This window comes from Octopus bimaculoides, chromosome 2 (genome assembly GCF_046866305.1).
Source record: "Octopus bimaculoides isolate indiv1 chromosome 2, ASM4686630v1, whole genome shotgun sequence".
Classification (NCBI taxonomy): domain Eukaryota; kingdom Metazoa; phylum Mollusca; class Cephalopoda; order Octopoda; family Octopodidae; genus Octopus; species Octopus bimaculoides.
Genome location: NC_142929.1, coordinates 187,904,349 through 187,927,699, shown reverse-complemented (window position 1 = coordinate 187,927,699; position 23,351 = coordinate 187,904,349). Strand labels below are relative to the sequence as shown.

The window sequence follows — 23,351 nt, the reverse complement described above, 5'->3', positions numbered from 1 at the left end:
CGGAAACCACGTGGTTGCAAAACGAGTTTCTTAAACACGCGGCCATGTCTGCGCCTAAATGAAAGACAAAAAACAAAAAACAAAAAATGGCATTTGTGACGTCAGCCCTTATTTTCTCAGGAAAATAAAAAGAAAGAATAAACTCAACAAAACAACGTAATCATCGTTGAAACCACGATGATTGCATCCAAAACCGTGATGGTTATTTTCAAAGAAACCCTGTCTTCTTTTCACTTTATCTATGGTTTTTAAAATTAATGACAGCACAGAGACGATTTAATCAGAATTTAAAACCTCTGTGACTTTTACTAAAAACTATCGTTAAATAACCACGGTTTAATGGAACTATGAAACAAGTTTTCGTTAAAGCATGACACCAACAGACTAAATTATGAAAGACTAAATTTGTCGGCAAAGATACCTCTGCGATGTTCGTATAATTTCCAATGCTTTTGAGAAATTTGATGGTCTTCATTAAATTTTGGTGATATTTCGGTTAGTATAAATAATTTGTATTACTTTTATTTCTAAATACAACTCAAGACATTTACTTTCTTAGAGTGTCGTTTTCATCCAACTTTTGCCTTTGTGAAAAGTTCGTCTTTATACTTTGGGGAAATTTCTCTGCACAGTTGTTCGATCTGTTAGCAATGGCAGCCCAAATATCCTCCGTATCAAAATATCAATCCCTGACCCTTCCCACGCACACGCGTGCGTACATGCGCGCTCACACACGAATTCATAAACACACATATTAACGTACGTATGTTTGTGCACATATATGTAAACACACACACATATATCGTTTGTGGAAATACATAAATCCAGATGATATTAACTGCTCTAAGATGTAGAGCAGTTAATATCATAGTGGGGTCGGCCGGTTTATGGGTTTACCCTGGGTTTCTCGCTCATAAGGGGTTTAGCCTTTCGGCGTATCTTCAGAACCCAAATACTGCTGGCCTGAGACCTTTAAAATATGGAGGGGGAAAAGCCTCGTTTTTATGGGTAAAACCTTAGGTGATTATCTCCCTTTGCCATTGTCCGTCGATCTTCGATCGCGCTGCCATCACCAGCACCAGCACTATCACCATCACCAGCACCAAAGCACCACGAAGGTAAACGATTGTCTCCCTTTGGCCTTGGCTATTGATTTCCGGCTGTGCGCCTTATGGATTCCAAAAAGCTAGCAGGAATTTTTTAAAATGCAGGCATGGTCCGAAAATCTCTATCCTGGAGCTCAGGATGCCCCCTGGCACGAGCGAGTTTTTAAGGATCCTCGTGCGTTCGGCAATGCAAAACTTGCACCGTTTCGTCCCGTTGATGTAGGGGCCTGGGTTCTCGAGTATTTTCCATGCGATCGAGTATGGAATCTTATATATATATATATATATATATATATATATATATATATATATATATATATATATATATATATATATATATATATATACTCATGCACACAGCACACGTCCTGAGACAATATTTCATGTCGATGTGCTCTGCTTAGAAACACAAAAAGATATAGGAAATTGGTTATACACCATTAGGTGTACACCTGCTTTCCTATATTAAATTCTAAATAACAACGAAACGCTGACTCCGAACTATCAACACAACAATATTTATTTATGGTGAAAATAGGCAGCAGTTATTTGTGAAGCTCTGGTGCTGACATGTTAGAGAGCTTCGCTGTTGGACGTCTGCCATCGTCGCCGGCCAGCGAGAAAAGAGAAAGAATCAGGGCGCCAAACTTGGATATTGATGACTACGCATGCGCACGAGACAAGGCGTTACTACAGGGCTCCCCTGCCAGTGCGGAACGCACGAAAATAGAAATTGGAGGAACGCCTGAGGCAGGATGGCCACTGAAAACCACCCACAAGATGTGGCACAAACACACACAAAGAAAATCAAAGAAATGAATGTACACTTGTGAGATACATGCATGCAATGTTTCTGAAAGGAAAGAAAATATATGAGTGCACAAGTGTGTGTGTGAGAGAGAAAAAACACAGAACATAGTAAAAGTGTCTGTAGAGAAAAAATCCAGTTCGTATAAGAGTTACACAAGATTATAGCATATCCATACGCAGGAAGTTGTGGTCAAAGGAGCAGAGCTGTAGTTCAGCGTCGATGCTGGGACTTGTGTTACCTGGTACGGAATATCCTATAAAAGTTACACAAGGAGATTTAGAATGCTAATACGCAGGAAGTCGTGGTCAGTGAGCAGAGCTGTAGTTGAGCGTCGGATGCTAGTTGAGACCTGTTACCTGGTACTGAATATTCTAGTTGGTTAGTTCTGTATGTGTGTGGTGATAATGATGTCATGTTGACGCTGTTGGCGACGTCGGGGCGATGCTTGTAGTTCGTCGTGGTTGTTGATGGCGACGGCGGTGTGTAGTCGTAGCTGGAGATGCTGTTGATGGAGTCGCTGTAAACTGGCTGTCATGAATTCGGTTGGTAGATCAGAATCCTCGGCTGCGTTTGTTCTTACTCGGGGTCACCAATTATAGGAAAGTGGTTATTTGTGAAGCTCTGGTGCTGACATGTTAGAGAGCTCCGCTGTTGGACGTCTGCCATCGTCGCCGGCCAGCGAGAAAAGAGAAAGAATCAGGGCGCCAAACTTGGATATTGATGACTACGCATGCGCACGAGACAAGGCGTTACTACGAAGATATTGGAAGCTGATACAGTCGGGTGGCTGATTGCGACACTATTCTGAGAACAGTACAGCAAAAGACAGAACAGAGAGCAGAGCGCAATGATGCGTTCATATCAGGCACTATTCAACATCAGCCGATATCGACAGCCAAACACTCCTTGTACGAAAAAGAGTTTGTAGCACTAACGAGCTGGCTTCTGTAGCTTAACCCTCACAGACCTGAGCTCCAGTGTCTAACTTTACCCTTTATCTTGACTCTCGAAGGAGAATAAATAGTTGCATATACAGTTCAAGAGTAACGATTGCAGGCAAACTAATGGACAAAATCGGCTGCATCTTCCGGCTCTACGTGTGTTTCTCATTACTAATTTACATTCCAGCTTTCAGCATACTGTCTTTTTAGAGATAATCTAGGACATTATGTACAATGGGCGTGTGATTTAAGTAGGGGGACACTCTGGCTGCTATTTTTAGTGTGTCGAGTGACTAGGTAGAATCTCTTTCATTGGTTCAATTGCATGATGAGATTTTTTTACACATATATGTTTGTCAATGGACCAGGAAATTGTTGTTTGCAAACAGCAGCAGTAATTTTCTTCAGCTGAATACACGTCATTGATTGGTTTAAAATACTCAAATACAACAACTTTAACACGAAATAACTTCTAAAATACAAAATTTTGTCAAAAACGTTAAGAGTAAACCGTCTTCTATATGACACATTCTACCAGTATCCGAAGTTCCAAAGTGTTTAGTTAAAAAAAAATTATAAAAAAATCTGGCCGTCAGATTGAAAAGATCCACTGTTAACCCTGGTGAGGAAAGCTCACGAACAGCAATATGTTAGAACCAGTGCAGTGTGTTGGTGCTGTGTAGATGTTGTTGACGGCGTTGGTGAGAGACATCAGTGGTGGCGACGAAGATGGAGGTCGCTGTAACGTGGTCAGTGGTTAGACCTTAGAAAATCTAGAACCAACAGAATTTCTTTATTCCCTTATTAAAAGGTTTACATTGACGGGACATAACAAGGACAGACAAAAGTCATGTAGGGGACGGACATACATTCTTACACATATGATTTAAAAACGGATGAAGTTACAATTACGAATGAAAAGTTAAAAATATAAATGGCGAATGATAAATTAGTTTTGGGTTTATGATTTAATCCGCCGGTCGTTTTTTCTTTTTTTGGTCACTTTTCCTTATCCTTTTATTTTTTGACCGACCGTGCCACTGTCATCTTACCACTGTCATCCATCTTTTTTCAAACATGCTTTGCGACAGGCTCCTCCTCTCCAGACGGATCTTACTAGAGAAGTGGGCGATGAAGTATTCTCATCCTTTTCTTATTGTTACGCTGGTGATTACACCTTTTCCATGTTAAATACGCACAACTATTTAAAAAGAAGGAGTTAGTGTTATGTGATGTATTCCTGGGTATATATGCTAAAGGACGCGATGGTCACGGACGGGAGATGTTTGATCATAGACATGTTCGATCAGTCTCTTGACCTGGGGTAGATCTATCTACCCAATAGCAGCAATAGCAGAGTGGGGAGAAAGAGGGAGGGAGAGAGTAGAAGAGAGAGGAGAGAGAGAGTGGGAGAAAAACAGTGGGAGAAGGTGGGAGAGACGGAAAGGGGGAGAAAAAGGCAGGGAGAGTAGGGAGAAGGAGAGAAGGAGAGAGTGGGAAAGAGAGGAAGGAGAGAGTGAAGAAGAAGAGAGAGGGACAGAGGAGGGAGAAGGAGAGGGGTGAGAGAAAGTAGGGAGAAAGAGAGAGAGAATTTCGTTCTGTTGTTCCAGATTCTGAGTTGAGGTCTAGCCAGGGACCGACTAATCTTTCATCCTCCTGGCACAGATAGAAGAGGTACCAGTAATACGCTGTGTCGACTGACGACACATACTTTTACTTCCTACAGTCATTTAATTACAATCATAACGGAGACATCGTTTCGTCGGTTTTTATCAACTTTATGGAAGATAATCCAAAGTGTTTTTACCAGAGTTCTTTCCCTTGGTTAAAGCTTATCCATAGCTATGACAAAGTATCGCACATCATGTCGGCATTCACAAAAAGAAATACATGCGTACGCTCACACACACACACACACACTTTTTTTTGAGGGAGATTTCTGAGTTTGATTTCTCATAGATGTACATAAATTTACTTTCAGAACCTGAAAAAAAAAAAAAGAAAAAGAAAAAGAAAAAGGAAAGAAAGAATGTATCCCGTGAATTTGGATGCGTTAATGTCGGTGGATCAACGTACCATAGAAAGTGATGCAAATACTTATTTTGAAATTATTCAAAATGTAAGTAATATTCTTTTAATTCTCTGTCTGTCTGTCTGTCTGTCTGTCTGTCTGTCAATCTCTCTCTCTCTCTCTCTCTCTCTCTCTCTCTCTCTCTCTCTCTCTCTATCTATATATATATATATATATATATATATATATATACATGTGAGAAGGGATGACCACTAAGTGGACATCCTTTACGTTAGAAATCTTTATGCTAGGCCACTGGTTTTAAATTGGTGTTAAATTAATATCCAATTTATCACCCTTATTATATATATATATACATATATATATATTGATAGGAAGGACAACAAAAGAAAGAAAGAGACCTCGATATTATGCAAATAGAGGAATTTATCTGTAAAAATATGTGACACTTATTCGGTAGCCATGATAAAACTCCGAGTTTCGGATGCCAGGGTGGGAGCCCACGCCAACATCTCTTTTCAATGGCCGGATAACTGAAGAGATGTTAGCGTGAGCTCCCACCCCGGCATCCGAAACTCGAAGTTTTATCATGGCTACCGAATAAGTGTCACATATTTTTACAGATATATATATATATATATATATATATAAAACTTACTTGGAAGAGGATGCGTAACGTTCAGTCATATACATATGCATATATACATACGTGTATGTACATACGTGTATGTACATACGTGTATGTACATACTTACATCTATACATTTATATATATGCATATGTGGGCACAGGACGTCACGAAATGTGTACAACAAAAAATTTGAAGTACGAGTCCATGGAATATGAACTATTTTTTTCGAACAACGAATGACACAAATGGAAGACAAGACAAGCAACATAAAGAACGGCCCTTCATCAGTTGTTGGCTGTTTTTCTACTCTCGTATTTAGAACATTTAGCAACAATATACACTTTCGATAAAACAGTTGCTCCCACAACGCAAATTAAATAAAATACCGATATTCCTTATAAAACGTGGGGAGATAACCCAATTTTTTTAAATGGAGGTGAGATAACCAAAAAGTACCAATTGGTATTCCTGTAAGTTGACAGTGTTCGGTTCCATTGTGTTTATTTACCATTCTTTATTTAGGTGAAACCTAAAGAGATTTCTGATGTCAAACAATTGAGGCAGCTTTTCATAATAACCCGAATTTTAGCAACCATCAAAGAATGCCAACTGGATGAAGCTATAAAAATCACATTACAAGATGCTAAAGACGGAGCTAAACGAGGTATTAATTTACATTTTGTTCTTATCACATTGTCTTTCTCGTCTTTTATAATTCTCTTTTACTTGTGTCAGTCATTAGACTGCGGCCATGCTGGGGCACCATCTTGAAGGGTTTAGTTGTACAAATCGTCCCAGCACTTATTTTAGGTCTGGTGGTCTCTTTTCCTGAATAGCAAAGTTACGGGGATGTAAACAAAGCAACATTGGTTCTGAAGTAGTGGTGGGACTTACAAACGCCAAAGCGTATAGACATATTAATAGATAGATAGATAGATAGATAGTTTCTTATTTCTTTATTGCCCACAAGGGGCTAAACATAGAGGGGACAAACAAGGACAGACAAAGGGATTAAGTCGATTACATCGACCCCCCCCCCACCAGTACGTAACTGGTACTTAATTTATCGACCTCCAAAGGATAAAAGGCAAAGTCGGAATTTGAACTCAGAACGTAACGGCAGACGAAATACCGCTAAGCATTTCGCCCGGCGTGCTAACGTTTCTGCCAGCTCGCCGCCTAGATATTTAGATAGTTTCTGTCTACCAAACCCATGTGCTACAGAGGGAGACACTTGCCTAAGGTGCCACATAATGGGAGTGAAGTGGAAACCAAGTGGTTAAAAAGCAATGTCTAGAAATAATTTTGTAATAATAAACCATGAGATACATGTAGAACGTCAAAAGTCCAAACAGTACCAACCAATACAAGTTTAGCAAGTGATGTATGTATGTATGCATGTATGTTTGTATGTATGTCATTATTCACTTTTATTTCAAGACTTCTTGCCAATAGTGAAAGAACCGGTTTCTAACCTAGATCCGAGGCTCCTTCATTGGAATTTCAACACCAACAACAGGGTATATTTGTATGTATGTATGTATGTATGTATGTATGTATGTATGTATGTATGTATGTATGCATGTATGTATGTATGTATGTATGTATGTATGTATATGCAGATTTTTATGTTTTATGTATGTATTCTCATGCATATAGTTGCATATCTAGACATGCTCATATATATTTAAATGATAAACTTCTGGAAAGTTTTACAGATCTTTACAGTTCCAGTGATGGCTTCGATTAGTTGTCTTCGAATCAGATTTCTCTTTTCTAGATTAGTATTTAGGCAGTGTGTTACATATCCCAGTGTCCCAAATAATTACAGGTATAAGCCTGAACTTGTAAGCATGTATGTACGTATGCATGTATACATGCGTGTGTGTGTGTGTGCGTGTATGTGTGTGTGTGTGTATCTGTGTGTGTGTGTGTGTGTGTGTGTGTGTGTGTGTGTGTGTGTGTGTGTGTGTGTGTGTGTGTTTGTATTTGTATTTGCTCCCCACTTCTGCTTGACAACCGGTGCTGGTGTTTTTACGTCCCCTTAAATTAGCAGTTCGACAAAAGAGATCAATAAAATAAGTACTAGGGTCGATTCGTTCTACTAAAATTCCTGAAGCCGGTGCCCCAGCATGGTCGCACTCTAATCACCGAAATAAGTCATTGGAGTGCGACCATGCTGGGGCAGTGCCTTGAAGAATTTTAGTCTAACAAAACGTCCTCAGTACTTGCTCTTTTTTCTTAAGCCTGATACTTATTCTATCAATCTCTTTGGCTGAACTGCTAAGTTACGAGTACGTAGAGACACCAACATCGGGTGTCAAGTGGTGGTGGAGGACAAACACAGATACAAAACATACCCACACATACATACATACATACATACATGTTGTTGTTGGCACTCCGTCGCTTACGACGTCGAGGGTTCCAGTTGATCCGATCAACTGTTCGTGAAATTAACGTGCAAGTGGCTGAGCACTCCACAGACACGTGTACCCTTAACGTAGTTCTCGGGAATATTCAGCGTGACACAGTGTGACAAGGCTGACCCTTTGAATTACAGGCACAACAGAAACAGGAAGTAAGAGTGAGAGAAAGTTGTGGCGAAAGAGAACAGCAGGGTTCGCTACCATCCCCTACCGGAGCCTCGTGGAGATTTAGGTGTTTTCTCTCAATAAACACTCACAACGCCCGGTCTGGGAATCGAAACCGCGGTCCTACGACCGCGAGTCTGCTGCCCTAACCACTGGGCCATTGCGCCTCCACATACATACATACATACATATATATGACGGGCTTCTTTCAGTTTCCAACTACCAAATCCATTCACAAGGCTTTAATCGGTTCGAGTTTATAGGAGAAGATACTTGCCACGTAGTGAGACTGAACCCGGAATCATGTGGTTTGGAAGCAAGCTTCTTATTTCTTTTATTGCCCACAAGGGGCTAAACATAGAGAGGACAAACAAGGACAGACAAAGGGAATAAGTCGATGATATCGACCCCAGTGCGTAGCTGGTACTTAATTTATCGACCCCCGAAAGGATGAAAGGCAAAGTTGACCTCGGCGGAATTTGAACTCAGAACGTAACGGCAGACGAAATACCGCTAAGCATTTCGTCCGGCGTGCAAACGTTTCTGCCAGCTCGCCGCCTGGAAGCGAGCTTCTTACCACACAACCATGCCTGTGCCTCAGATGACCCAAAAGGTGGGTTAGGCTATGTAAGTGCTACGGGAGGAGCGCTGTTAAGCTCCCGGTCCACTAATGGCATGAGTGAGGAGGCCAAGGCGGGTCAAGTGTGGGCGTGTGTATGGGGAATAATATAAAATGAGGTTACCGCTAGGAATATCAAATTGCTTTGACCTTGTCATCTCATTTTATTTAACCCATACACACTCACACACACATACACACATACACAGAGACATACACACAGACAGACACGCACACACACACAGACAGACAGACACACACACACGCAGACAGACAGACAGACAGATAGATACATACACACACACACAGACAGACACACACTCACACAAACACACACACAGACAGATACATACACACACACAGACAGACACACACACACAAACACACTTACAGACGCACACACACAGACAAACAGACAGACAGATACATACACACAGACAGACAGACGCACACACACACAGAGGCACAGACACACACACACACACATACACATACAGGCACATACACAGACACACACAGACACAGACACACAGACACGCACACACGCATACACAGACACACACACGCACACACACACACACACACTCATACGCACACACACACACACACATACACAGACACACAAAAGAACAAGTACTGAGGACGATTTGTTGAACTAAAATCCTTCATACATACATTCATAAAACAAACCATACGAATCTACATACATACATATATACACACGCACACAGACATACATAAATTCATACAAACACGCATACAAACACACAACCATGCACACGCACACAGATATACACGCACACACACACATGCATACACAGACACACACACACACACACACACACACGAACGCATGCATGCACACACACAGACACAAATGAAAAATGTATAAACAAACAACGTAACGTATACTGAATGGAAAAACGATCGGGAGACAAACAGAAGCTCTGTGATTCTTCATCAGTTATCGACCAATTGGTGATATTCTGTTTCGCACCTTTAGCGATAAGGCTGGGTGTTTCCCAATTGGCGGTGCCTGCACCCCACTAAAATAAATGGTCTCTTGCGGAGTATGTATGTATTATTCTGTTATTAGTTTCAGTCATTTGACAGTGGCCATGCTGGAGCACCGCCTTTAGTTGAACAAATCGACCCCAGGACTTTTTCTTTGTAAGCCTGGTACTTATTCTATCGGGCTCTTTTACCGAACCGCTAAGTTACGGGGGGCGTAAACTCACCAGCATCGGTTGTCAAGTGATATTTGGGGGACAAACGCACACGCACAAACACACACACACATACATACACATACACACACACACACACACACACACACATACGGCGGGCTTCTTTCAGTTTCCATCTACCAAATCCACTCACACGGTTATGGTCGGCCCGAGGCTAAAGTAGAAGACACTTGCCCAAAGTGCCACGCAGTGGGACTGAACCTGGAACCATGTGGTTGGTAAGCAAGCTACTTACCATGCAACCACTCGTATGCATGTATGTATTCTTTTCCCTCTGAATGTGCTTATATTATTATCAGTCACGTGGGTGACCAAACTTCGGTAGTACAATATCAAATATCTAATACCGGATTACAGTTGCTTTTCACCTGTCTAAGCACCTGGTTATATTTGTTTCACACCCAGATCGTTTTACCTATTTACCTTTGGTTATGCTCTTCTCTACGGGTGCAATGTGTACCCGCAAGGCTGTGAACTAGAGATCAATTGACTTAGAAGATTGTGTGGCCCTTTTTAACCCATTAAATCCCACAGTACTTAAATTTCTGAATATTACTTTTAAATTTTTACAGATGATTGAAAATAGATTAAAATGAAAAAAATAATTATTAAAACTCCTTTACTTCAAGTAGAAATGAAAATACTCGGTGTCCTATAAATAGGACACTGAGACAATGTGATATAGCTATAAATAGGACACTGGGACAATGTGATAGAGCTATAAATAGGACAATGGGACAATGTGTTATAACTTATTTAATGTTCTCATTTAGTGTCCTATTTATAGGACAGTGGGACTTAATGGGTTAATGTACCCTGATATAATTATTGTCTGTTTCAGTGTTTGTGTATACGCTGACATATATGCATATGTTTGTGTCTGTATGTTGATGCATGTGTACGTGGTTTGATCAATAAGTATCGGGACTGTTGCCATAGTAACGAACTAAACTATGCAGAGTGAAGCCGCTTGGCCCAGATTGACCTTGAACATACATACACACATACATACATACATACATACATACATACATACATACATACATACATACCCTGTTGTTGATGTTGAAATTTCAATGAAGGAGCCTTGGATTTAGGTTAGAAACCAGTTCTTTCTCTATTGGCAAGAAATCTTGAAATAAACTGAATAATGACATACATATATATAAACATACATCCAAACACATATACAACATCCAAGCCTATATCTTTTTCTTCTGAAGATACGCTCAGGTCATATAAATATAAATTTAATATTTACTGAGTAATAATTGAAACAGCTGTAAGTGAAGATGAATAATTTGCTGTTAATAATAAAACAATTATTAACTTCCCAATCTCCATTTTCTTTTTCTTCTTTTAAATGAATATAAACTATGTTTATATATATATATACCTATTATTTTAAGGAAATTAATTACCCGAAAATATTAGACTTGGATGAAACCATCCTCTCATGAGGTTAACATAACCTCTGATTAAATATATATAAGCGCGAACGTTACCAGCGTCGCCTTACTGGCACTTGTGCCGGTGGCACGTTAGAAAATCATTGGAGCGAGGTCGTTGCCAGTGCTGCTGGACTGGCTCCTGCGCAGGTGGCACGTAAAAAACATCATTTTGAGCGTGGCCGTTGCCAGTACCGCATGACCGGCCCTCGTGCCGGTGGCACATAAAAGCACTCTCGGAGTGGTTGGCGTTAGGAAGGGCATCCAGCTGTAGAAACTCTGCCAAATCAGATTGGAGCCTGGTGCGGCCATCCGGTTCGCCAGTCTTCAGTCAAATCGTCCAACCCATGCTAGCAAGGAAAGCGGACGTTAAACGGTCACACGCGCGCGTGTGAGTGTGTATATACGATAGGCTTTCAGTTTCCGTCTGCCAAATCCACTCATAATGCCTTGGTCGGCCCGAGGCTATATTAGAAGACACTTGCCCGAGGTGCCTCGCAGTGGGACTGAACCCGGAACCATGTGGTTGGAAAGTGTGTTGACATTCATGCATGTACATGCAAGTAGATATATTTTATATATGTGTGTATCTTTTATTGATATATTTTACTAGTTTCAATCACTACACTGCGGCAATGCTGGAGCACCGCTTCGAAGAATTTTAGTCAAACGAATCGACCCCAGTATTTATTTTTAATTTAAGCCTGACACTTATTCTATCGGTTTCTTTTGCTGAACCATTAGGTCATAGGGACATAAACACACCGACACCAGTTGTCCAATCAGGAAGTGGAAACAAATATAAGATTCTTTGTTCTCTCATAATTTTTCAAAATGAACGTCAGCCGTATTAATTTGATTAATGTATATATATATGTATATATATTACAGTCATTAAAGAACAGAAACACAAGGAGCTTCATGCGGTATCTATCTATCTATCTATCTATCTATCTATCTATCTATCTATCTATCTATCTATCTATCTGTCTGTCTGTCTGTCTGTCTGTTTGTCTGGATTCCCATTCCTAAGGTATTTTTCGATGTTATTATTATTATTATTATTATTATTATTATTATTGTTCAGTAGTTTTATTTTTATAACGTGCTTTCACTTCACTACCGAGCGCAGCTCTGTGCGCCTTGGGTATGTGCTGTGGTTTGCTGTGGTGCTCTTATGTTTATTGTATTGAAAGTGTTTTGCGTAGAATGTGTGCAGTACCCAGTAGTGCAATTTTCTGTATGTTATATATATTTGTAAGTCCTGGTATTTTTGTTATGTATTTGTCTGAATATTTTTTTATTATACCTAAGGCACCTACTATGATAGGAATTGTTTCTGTTTTTAGATTCCACATTCGAGTTATCTCTATTTCCAGGTCTTTGTATTTTGAAAGTTTTTCCATTTCTTTTAGAGAAACGTTGTCATCTGCTGGTATTGATACATCAATTAGAAAGCATTTTTTTCTTCATGATCTTTGACAACTATATCTGGTCTATTTGCCTTAATTTCTCTATCTGTGTGTATTGGCATATCCCAGAGTATGGTTGCTTTCTCGTTTTCTGTGACCTTTTCTGGCGTGTGTTTATACCATCTTTTTTCTGTTGTTATTCCATAGTGTTGGCATAGCTTCCAGTGTATATAGGTCCCAGCTCTGTCGTATCTGTGAATATATTCCTTCTTAGCCAGGACTGGGCAGCCAGAGATAATATGATTTATTGTTTCTTGTCGATCTCCACATATTCTACAGTTACTTGTTATATTTCTTTTCATTATGTGTTTTTGGTAATTTCTGGTGGGGAGGCTCTGGTCTTGTGCAGCAATTAAAAATCCTTCAGTCTCTGCTTTGAGTCCTTGTTCAGTAGTTTTATTTTTATAACGTGCTTTCACTTCACTACCGAGCGCAGCTCTGTGCGCCTTGGGTATGTGCTGTGGTTTGCTGTAGTGCTCTTACGTTTACTGTATTGAAAGTGTTTTGCGTAGAATGTGCGCAGTACCCAGTAGTGCAATTTTCTGTTTGTTATATATACTTGTATTATTATTATTATTATTATTATTATTATTATTATTATTATTATTATTATTATTATTATTCAGGTCACTGCCTGGAATCAAACTCGGAATCTTGGGGTTAGTAGCCTGCGTTCTTAACCACTACGCCATGGGCATATGGTGTAGTGGTTAAGAGCGCAGGCTACTAACCCTAAGATTCCGAGTTCGATTCCAGGCAGTGACCTGAATAATAATAATAATAATAATAATAATAATAACAACATTGAAAAATACCTTAGGAATGAGAACCCAGGTTTGAGATTTCCCCAAGACACTTGATGAAGGCTGGAGTGTATATCAGCCGAAACTTTGTGTTAACAACAAACAAAATGAGGACAAATATCTTTCAAATGTAAATAATTTAAATAATTTTTGTTTTTTACTTCATAAATACAAAGGGATCACCATAACTGATACGTGCTTCTGTTCTTAATTTATTCAGCATTTTGAACCCTTCGTCAGGCAAGCAGACTCGGTGTCATTAATTAGCAGTACTGATTACAATGTGGAATGTCATATTAGCAAATTGAATCAGGAAAACCTACAACTTGAGCGAGAACTGAAATTACAGAGAGAAATTGCCGAAAAGGTTAAGGGAAAATTTATTCCTAGAATTTAAAATTAATTTGTATTGGATTAAAATGTTTGGTTATTGGCTTGGATCAGTGGCCCTCAATTTTTTTGTTTTTGACCTATGGAGCCCCTTGAATCCCCATTTTACTTGGATACGTTGAATGCACCCGGAAAAAAAAAACTGTGGAAAAAAATTATTCCACACCGTGGTACGAAATATTTACCGAAAGAATAAAATCTTGTATCAATTATACCTGTATTTTAATTCATTCAAATTAATGTACCTCATCTTGAAAAGTGGCAAAATTGTTGTCGGTTGCCATCTGGGATAATTTTAGTAACAAATCAAACAGGTAAGATGCATTAAGAACTTCAATTTTAGTGTTTATCCATAATGTTATTGCTTTTAGACATGTTAATTAAATTTACCGGCTCATAAAAGTCAAATTTACTCAGCAAGATCAGCTAAAATTGCATAACTATAAACCAGTGGTATATAAAGCACCCACTGACAAAAATTTAAATCTGTATGTAAAAAATTTATAAAGTTACAAGCAAATATTGTGGACACCCCTCTTGAACCTGAATAATTCAAAAGAACGTCAATTAATACATTTGATAGATTAATATGAACACTAAAGATGTTTTTAAGTGTTTTTTGTCTTACATACGCACAACACGGCCTCGCTCAGTTGGGACTACACGTATGTTACTTTGACATCATCATTCCATAAAATTTGTTTATGGGGAGGAATAAATTGAAAAACATCAATAGATGTGTGAGTGAGAAAGAAACGAGGAGGTAGGTTTTGGGATATGCTAGAAACAACAGCCAGATATCTCTTAAATCACATATTTTCCTCTGCAATTATTAACAATTTGTTTAAAACCGAAAATGCTTCTCTCACAGGTTTTAAGTGCGTAGTGAAAAAAAACGGCCCAAATCGTTTTGGACTGGGGTGGTGAAGAAGTGGCAGGAGTGAAAAAAAAATTTTCCCAGTTTTTTCTTTTTTATGCCGTGAAAAGGTGTCCCCCCCATCATTCTGAAGACTTTACTGAAAAACATTGGAAAAAATCCCCGGCAAAACTGAGAAATTCCAACTTACATGGGCCGTCTGATCTGAAACTCCGTTTTCCAGAAACTTCCCCCCACTTGCCCTCCCGCTCCCTTCCAAAAATTTTGCCTACAGATTTCTTTGTAATCGTAATCTACACCATTTGAAAGGTATTTGTATAAAATTTTATTAAAAAATACCTATTTTCCAGAAAGTTATGAGGAGGAAAATGTCGGGTCCTGGAAATTTTCCGAAACTCCTCTCCCTAGCCCTTCGGAAAATTTTTTCCAAGAAATCTTCACATACACTCAATCTACAGGACATAAGTAATTATTTGGTGAAAGTTACATTAAAAAATATCCATGTTTCTGGAAGTTATGAGGCAACTAAGTCGGTGAAGTATTAAACTGTAGTTATGTCTTTTTCAATTATATATATATAGATACACACACACATTAATAATGGTATTTTTTATATAAGCTTAAAGCTTATGGCGATGACCGTGCAATGACTTAGGAAAATAGTCTAATAAAGAGGCATACAAGCCCTCAACAGAAAAAAGAAGGCGGATAGGAAAGCCTTTTTTTTTGTTGAGGGCTCATATGTCCCTTTATTAGACTATTTTCTTTAGTCATTGCACGGTCATCACCATAAGATTTAAGCTTATATAAAAATAACAATATTATTTACGAGATTGTAAACTTGGCACCGTATAAAAAAACCCATTCGCACCGAATATATATATATATATATATATATATATATATATATATATATATATATATATATATATATATATATATATATATATATATATATATATATATATATATCGTAGCAACACACTTCTTACCTGTGGTCTGTTCTGTCTTGCAGTATAGCAACGAAATCACTCAGTTAAGCCGGACTAAGGAAGCTCTTAGACAAGAGGTAGGTTGTAATCGTTCGTAGTATCTTATCTTTCAAACGAAATCGAAAGAAGCTTAAAGTATTTACTTATCTTTTTTTATATCGTTTACTTGATTCAGTCATTCGACCGTGGCCATGCTGGGGCATCGCCTTGAAGAATTTTAGTTGAATAGGTCAATACCAGTACTTATTTTCATTGTAAGCCTGAGACTTATTCTATCGACCTCTTTGGTTGAACTGCTATGTTACGAAGACAAAAACACACCAACGCTCGATATCAATCTGTGGTGCGACACACACACACGTATGATATACATACATACATACATATATATATATATATATATATATATATATATATATATATATATATATATATATATATATATATATATATATATATATACATATATATATACATAAACACACACACACACACACACACACACACACACACACACACACACATATATGTACGGCTTTTGAATGTTGTTTTCACTGTCCAATTTTTCCTGTCTTGGTTTGTGTTTGCCACCTTGGAATCCTCTGTGTAGTGGGTTGATCCACTACTCAGGAAGAGACTATTCTAGAGTACGTCCTGTCTGGTCTTCGAAACGTCTAGATAGAATAGAGATAGCTGATGAAGGGATATTCCAAGTGGCTTTCCGTTTTCCTATGTGTTCGTTCCGTTGTCTGTAGTTTATTGTTCTAACGTCCTGTACCCTGATATGCATGTATATACACATGTAGATGTAAGTATGTACATATATGTGTGTATACATGTATATATATTCTTTGTATTATTACATTATTGAACGCACACGTCCTTTTTTGCAAGTAAGTCTACTATATATATATATATATATATATATATATATATATATATACAATGCAATATATGAGTATATGCATATATATGTACATGTATGTACATACCTTCATCTACATGTACATATAGATACATAACTGGGTACATGACGTGGCAAAAGAACATGGACAAAATGATAAACAAGGTACAACAAACAAGCAAGCCACATAGAAACATCTCCTTCATCAGCTGCCACCATTAAAACACCGGCGTTTCGAAGAATTAAGGCAGTACGCATCGTTGAAATGGTTCTTCCCACGAACACAAATTAAATTATTTTCGTGGAGGGTAGTGGCGGACAGAAAACAAGACAGGAAAACGAAACGGTGAATAAACAAACAAGCAAAAAGGCTGTACAGCCAGACGTGAAGTGCGTATGTATTGAAAGCTGTGAAGCACGAACAGGAGGGGCAAAGAAGTACGTGCGAGCTTGGGGAGTCCAAGAACGAAAAGAAATAGCAGCCGGACACACGTGACCAAGGCTGTGTAAAGAGAAAGAGTAGCAGAGGGAAAAGAAGGGGAGGAAGTAGAATAAAAGTGAGCAACGAGAGGTAGAGAGAGAGAGAGATATATAGTAGTAGTAGCGGTGAGAGGCGAAGGACGAGTAACAAGAAATAGAGAGATAGTAGTGACAGGTAGAGGCGAAGAACAGCAGAGGGAAGAATGAGGGGGGGAGATAGATATAGATATAGAGAGAGTCGCGTTAGAAAAATAGTTAAAACTTACTGTATAAAGGTTAACGCGTACGTTCTGTCGTGATACAAACAATATATGAGTATATTCATATATATGTACATGTATGTACATACCTTCATCTACATGTACATATAGATACATAACTGGGTACATGACGTGGCAAAAGAACATGGACAAAATGATAAACAAGGTACAACAAACAAGGAAGCCACATAGAAACATCTCCTTCATCAGCTGCCACCATTAAAACATCGGTGTTTCGAAGAATTAAGGCAGTACGCATCGTTATATATATGTATGTATATATATATATATACAGTGTACATTTAAATACATAAGAAGTATCCGTCATAGGATTCCTTGCACGGGGATAAATTTCGAAGGGAATGAAAAATAATAACATTTATCATCTATCTACTGGACCATGGTTTCAGACTTTTTTTAGCAAATAAAATAATTTGCTTGGCGAAGTCTTCATCAGCAGGTACACCTAGATTAAACATATAAGTACGAGGCAATCCAGCATGTGCCCCGTGCTTATACATTATAATTTTTCAAATCCACCATTGTATGAATTATATAAACTCTATTGACTAATTTGTTTTACACGCTAGGCCATTGGTAGTAGAAATTTCTAAAAATTTATATATCTATCTGTTTGTCTTTCTGCTTATCTATCTATCTATCTATCTATCTATCTATCTATCTATCTATCTATCTATCTATCTATCTATCTATCTATCTGTCTGTCTGTCTGTCTGTCTGACTATCTGTCTGCTTGCTTGTTTGTCTGTTTATTTATTTATGTATGTATGTATGTATCTCTCTATCTGTCTACCTGCCTCTCTCTGTCTCTCTGTCTCTTTCTCTCTCTGACTCTCTTAGTCTGTCTGTCTATGTATGTGTGTGTGCGTGTATGTGTGTGCATGACTGTACGTGTGTGTATATTTATTTGTTCAGAAATACACACACACACACACACACACACACACACACACACACACACACACACACACACACACACACACACACATATATCCATCATAACTTCTTAATGATTCTATTCTGTATTCCTCTTCCTCTCTCCCAGAAAAACCTGATGCGTGTTGACATCACGGAATACAAGTCCCAAGTGCATCTACAATGGGAGCACTTTTTACAGAAAATGTCTGAAGACCTGAAGGAATGTAAAGAGAATCTCGTATTTAAGGACAAATTGTTGAAAGTTTCTACAGCTGAAATAGAGGTATCAAGTTTATTTATTTAAGCCCTTAGCTCCCCAAGGTGCATAGGCCATCGACGCTTTCTCTCTCCTCTCCTCGGCTCTGGGCTGTTTTTACTGCTTCTCTCCAACTGAATCCAGGCTTTTCCAGTTCCACCGCTTTACGTCACGTATTGCATTACGTCACATGTTTCCCTGAGAAAAGGCTTTTCTTTCTCAGATCTTGTTGGTTTTGAATTGATATTGATGCTAGTGTAACTGCTTTTTTGTAGGTAGGGGTGTTGGTCCTACGCAAGCCAGCTTTTTACTCTCATTCGAAACACGGACCATACCAATCATTTTTTTTTTTTGCTTGAGCCGGTTAGGCTATTTTGTGGCGAGAGAGATGTCACCGCTTGGCTGCAAAAAGTTAAGTTGGCGGCAAGACTCCAATGTATAGATAACCTAGCGGAGTTTTATATCGTTGTACCTCGATCGATCAGCATTGGCGCTATACCTGGAAATGGAGAGAAAGGACGGTAGCGAAGCGAGAATGGTGGTAGTCTTACCTGTCAGTCCGGAAAAAGGGTCACTTTCAACAACCACGTGCTCTGTTTCAGTTTTCATGTTTATTAATTTTTTGTCAGTTTTGTATGATTTATTATAAAAATTTTATCAGATTCGATAAGATCTTTTCACTTTTGTTTTTTTCTTTTATTGAAGGTTAAACAATTTTTTTAGTTGAAGGAGATAACCAGAAGTACCGATATTTCTGGTAAAACAAGGGAAGATAACCCAATATTTTAATGGGGGTGAGATAACGAAAAAAGTACCTAACTTTTTCGTTTGAAAGCAATGAAAGGGAGTGTTCATTATCCTTTGCCCTTTTGTTATCATGTTTCTACTGAAATACACTGCCTTCACTCGAAATTAATCCTTAGTCCTTTTGTTATCATATTACTAGTAGGTATTTTTGTGCATTCATTGCGAGTTTGGTAGTTTTATAGCCTGGCTTTGGCAACTTTTAATGCAATATTTGTTGTGGAATAATTATTTGGGGGCGATGGTGGTCGGGTTGGTGGCGGACATAAATGATATATTTTCTAGCTGGACGGATTTTTTTTATCGTTGAGACAGGAGGAAAGGTAGTGCCATGACCCTTCATATGGGTTTCCGAGACTTGTGGGAGAGAAGAAGGTATCATCAAACCGGAAACAGGGCCTGAGTAGAATCCGCTCAAGGCACACAAGGTGCCAGTGTTAATCCAGGGACGGGTTAACAGTAAAACCCAAGTGGGCCCAGATGGAATTTGAACTCAGAAAGTAAAGAGGTGTGACCAATACTACAAGGTATCTAGTCCGACGTTTCGTTCAATTCTGCCCATCCATCGCCTTGGATTGGTACTTTTTGTCCACCCACGAAAAGATGGAAAGTAAGTTGACCCCAACAGCATTTGAACTCAGAACGCAGCAAGCTGGAACAAATATCACGAAATATTTCGTCTGGTGCTCTAACGACTCAGCCATTCGCAGCATTTTGTAAGTGGGTTGTATATTTAACATAAAAATAATTATGCCGTCATCAGAGGAGGAATATCGGTGTTGCTGACTCATTGTAGAACCTCTATGACTGGTAGGATGGGGCAGGAAGTTAGTGAAGGACCCGAAACCTGGTCAGGCAGCTTCTAACAGAGGGGACGTCACTTAAGCCACCCAAACGGCCAATTGTCGATGTTAAACGGGGCAGCGATCAAGCCCACCAACTAACAATGAAGCATCTGCTCATCGTCATCATCATCATCATCGTTTAACGTCCGCTTTCCATGCTAGCATGGGTTGGACGACTTGACTGAGGACCGGTGAAACCGGATGGCAACACCAGGCTCCAATCTAAATTTGGCAGAGTTTCTACAGCTGGATGCCCTTCCTAACGCCAACCACTCAGAGAGTGTAGTAGGTGCTTTTACGTGTCACCTGCACGAAGGCCAGTCAGGCGATACTGGCAACGGCCACGCTCGAAATGGTGTCTTTTATGTGCCACCCGCACAAGCCAGTCCAGGGGCACTGGCAACGATCTCATGTTAAAGCAAAATTGTTAAATGATTTGAAATTTTGTAAATCTTGTGGTTAAATTTGAAGCGTTTTAAACCATTTTCTCTTTTCTTTCATTAATGTAAAACAACAACAATAACAACAGAACCTGAACAGTGCAATTCAGCGACAAGGAAAGATGAAACAACAGCAGGTAGCTGAGATGAAAGAAATGAAAACAAAACTAAATTCGATAAAAGAATGCAATGTGAAGCTAGAGGTAAATGGAATCATGTTACGTTAGGCTCTTTGAAACACTCAGGTTTATCTCTCGCATACAATCGCTCTCTCTCTCCACCCCCCCTCTCTCTCCACCCCCCTCTCTCTCTCTCTCTCTCTTACACACTCTCCCTCATTTCAGTTATTTGCTCTCCTATCACATTATCACTGTTCCACTCTCACTCTCTTCCCCCCATTATACTATCTTTGTTATTCAATCTCTTTACCAACAACAGACGAATAGGTGCACCTCACCGTCTTTCTTCCATTACTCCTTCTATCGTCTCACCTTATCAACCCTGTTCTCTACATCATAATATCTCTTCTATCACTCTCCCACCCTGGTTTCTCCCCGCTCTCTCTCTCTCTCTCTCTCTCTCTCTCTCTCTCTCTCTCTCTCTCTCTCTCTCTCTCTCTCTCTCTCTCTCTCTCTCTCTTTCATACCATCTCAACTGTATAAATTATAACTTACTTTCCTGTTTACAAACTTTTACCATTCTCTCTCTATTTTCCCCTCTTTCCCCTTCTCTCTCTAACTCTCTCTCTATATACACATACATACATACATACATACATACATACATGCACACATACATACACTTTCATACAAATGCATATATGTGTGTATATATGCATATGTACATATACATGTGTGTATGTATGTCATTATCCCGTTTTATTTCAAGATTTCTTGCCAATGGAGAAAGAATCGGTTTCTAACCTAAATCCAAGTCTCCTTCATTGGAATTTCAGCATCAACAACAGGATATTTTTGTTTGTATGTATGTATGTATGTATGTATGTATGTGCAGATTTGTATGTTTTATGTGCATTTTCTCATGCATATTGTCGCATATCTAGGCATGCTCATATATATATTTAAATGATAAACTTCTGGAAAGTTTTACAGATTTTTACAGTTTCAATGATGGATTGGATCTGAAGTCTTCGAATTAACTTTCTCCTTTCTGGTTTTGAGAAACCTAATTTCTCAATTTGAAAATTACTATTTTTAAATCTCACAACAAGAGATATTCAGCAACAGTACTTTGTAGTAAGGATTATTTGCCAACATAACACGGTAGTCCTGGTTTAGGACTAATGTTGCTGTAATTTAGCCCCAGGAGACATCGTCTCCAGCTGGCTATACGACACGATCTGTGTCCTTATATTTTCAAACAAGGGAATCTAGCACCCCCACTCAGCTCAAAACAATATCTGTGTATCGCGATTTCCGGGTTATTCCCTTCATCAGCACAGAATAATTGTTTGGCTGGAGGTGGCGCTGCCAAATTCCCGTTCGAAATATAGTTTTCAAAGTGACAACTAGTCACTGATCTATAAATTAGAGAATTACTATTTTTAAATCTCACAATGTGAGATATTACAATAACATTCGTCCTAAACCAGGACTGCCATGTTATGTTGGCAAACAAACTTTACTACTAATTTCGCAAGATTGGTATTTAGGCAGGCTGTTACATATCCCAGTGCCCCAATAATTATAGATATAAGTCTGAACTCGTAATCTGGATAGAGTAACTGCAGATTTCTCAACAGTTCAGATAGGTATATGTATGTATGTATGTATGTATGTATGTATGTATGTATGTATGTATGTATGTATGTGTATAAAAAGGAATGCAAAAAATGGGACAAGAACGCAAAACATCCAGACAGATGATACAAAAAAGGGACAAGAAAAAAACAAGGACGGGTCATTCGGAGTTTTCTTTCCTCAGTCAAGTTCCAGATTATCTTTGCAATTTCGGTTATGTATGTGTATAAGTAAAACTTACTTTCGAAAAGGATGCGTGGAGTTCGATCATATAATAATATAAATAATATATAAATATATGCATATATCCATACATATATGTATACCTACATCTATATGTATACATACATGCATATATGGGTACAGGACATCACAAAAAAAAAAAAAACGTTAAACACAATGAGAAACGAAAATAGAAAACGAACTTTTTTTCGAACAACGAAAAAACTTCTCATTGTTTTTAACGTTTTTTTTTTTGTGATATCCTGTACCCATATATGCATGTATGTATACATATTGATGTAGGTATGTACATATATGTATGGATATATGTATATATTTATATATTATTCATATTATTATGTGTATAAGTATATGTATTTCTAATTTCGTTTTCATAGCAACTGCTGCATGAGGAAGATACCAGCAATAAAGAGCTGAAGAGAGAAAACAAAGCGTTAAAGGAGGAGGTTAGAGTCTG

At 38.6% G+C, this 23,351-nt stretch overlaps 1 protein-coding gene across 2 annotated transcripts in view; it reads left to right on the top strand.

Annotated features, from left to right (window-relative positions):
- LOC106867242 (centrosomal protein of 290 kDa) overlaps positions 1-23,351 on the top strand; it is a 41,825-nt gene continuing 18,474 nt past the window's right edge. The window contains exons 1-9 of one of the 2 annotated variants that reach the window (XM_089348201.1): positions 1-495; positions 4,840-4,977; positions 6,044-6,185; positions 12,321-12,355; positions 13,925-14,071; positions 15,987-16,040; positions 18,674-18,829; positions 20,981-21,094; positions 23,272-23,340. In XM_089348201.1, the coding sequence (XP_089204327.1) occupies positions 4,888-4,977; positions 6,044-6,185; positions 12,321-12,355; positions 13,925-14,071; positions 15,987-16,040; positions 18,674-18,829; positions 20,981-21,094; positions 23,272-23,340 (807 nt within the window). In that variant the 5' untranslated portion in view covers positions 1-495; positions 4,840-4,887. Of the gene's footprint in view, positions 496-4,839; positions 4,978-6,043; positions 6,186-12,320; positions 12,356-13,924; positions 14,072-15,986; positions 16,041-18,673; positions 18,830-20,980; positions 21,095-23,271; positions 23,341-23,351 lie in introns of those variants that run through there. The other variant, XM_089348202.1, reaches the window with a different exon arrangement.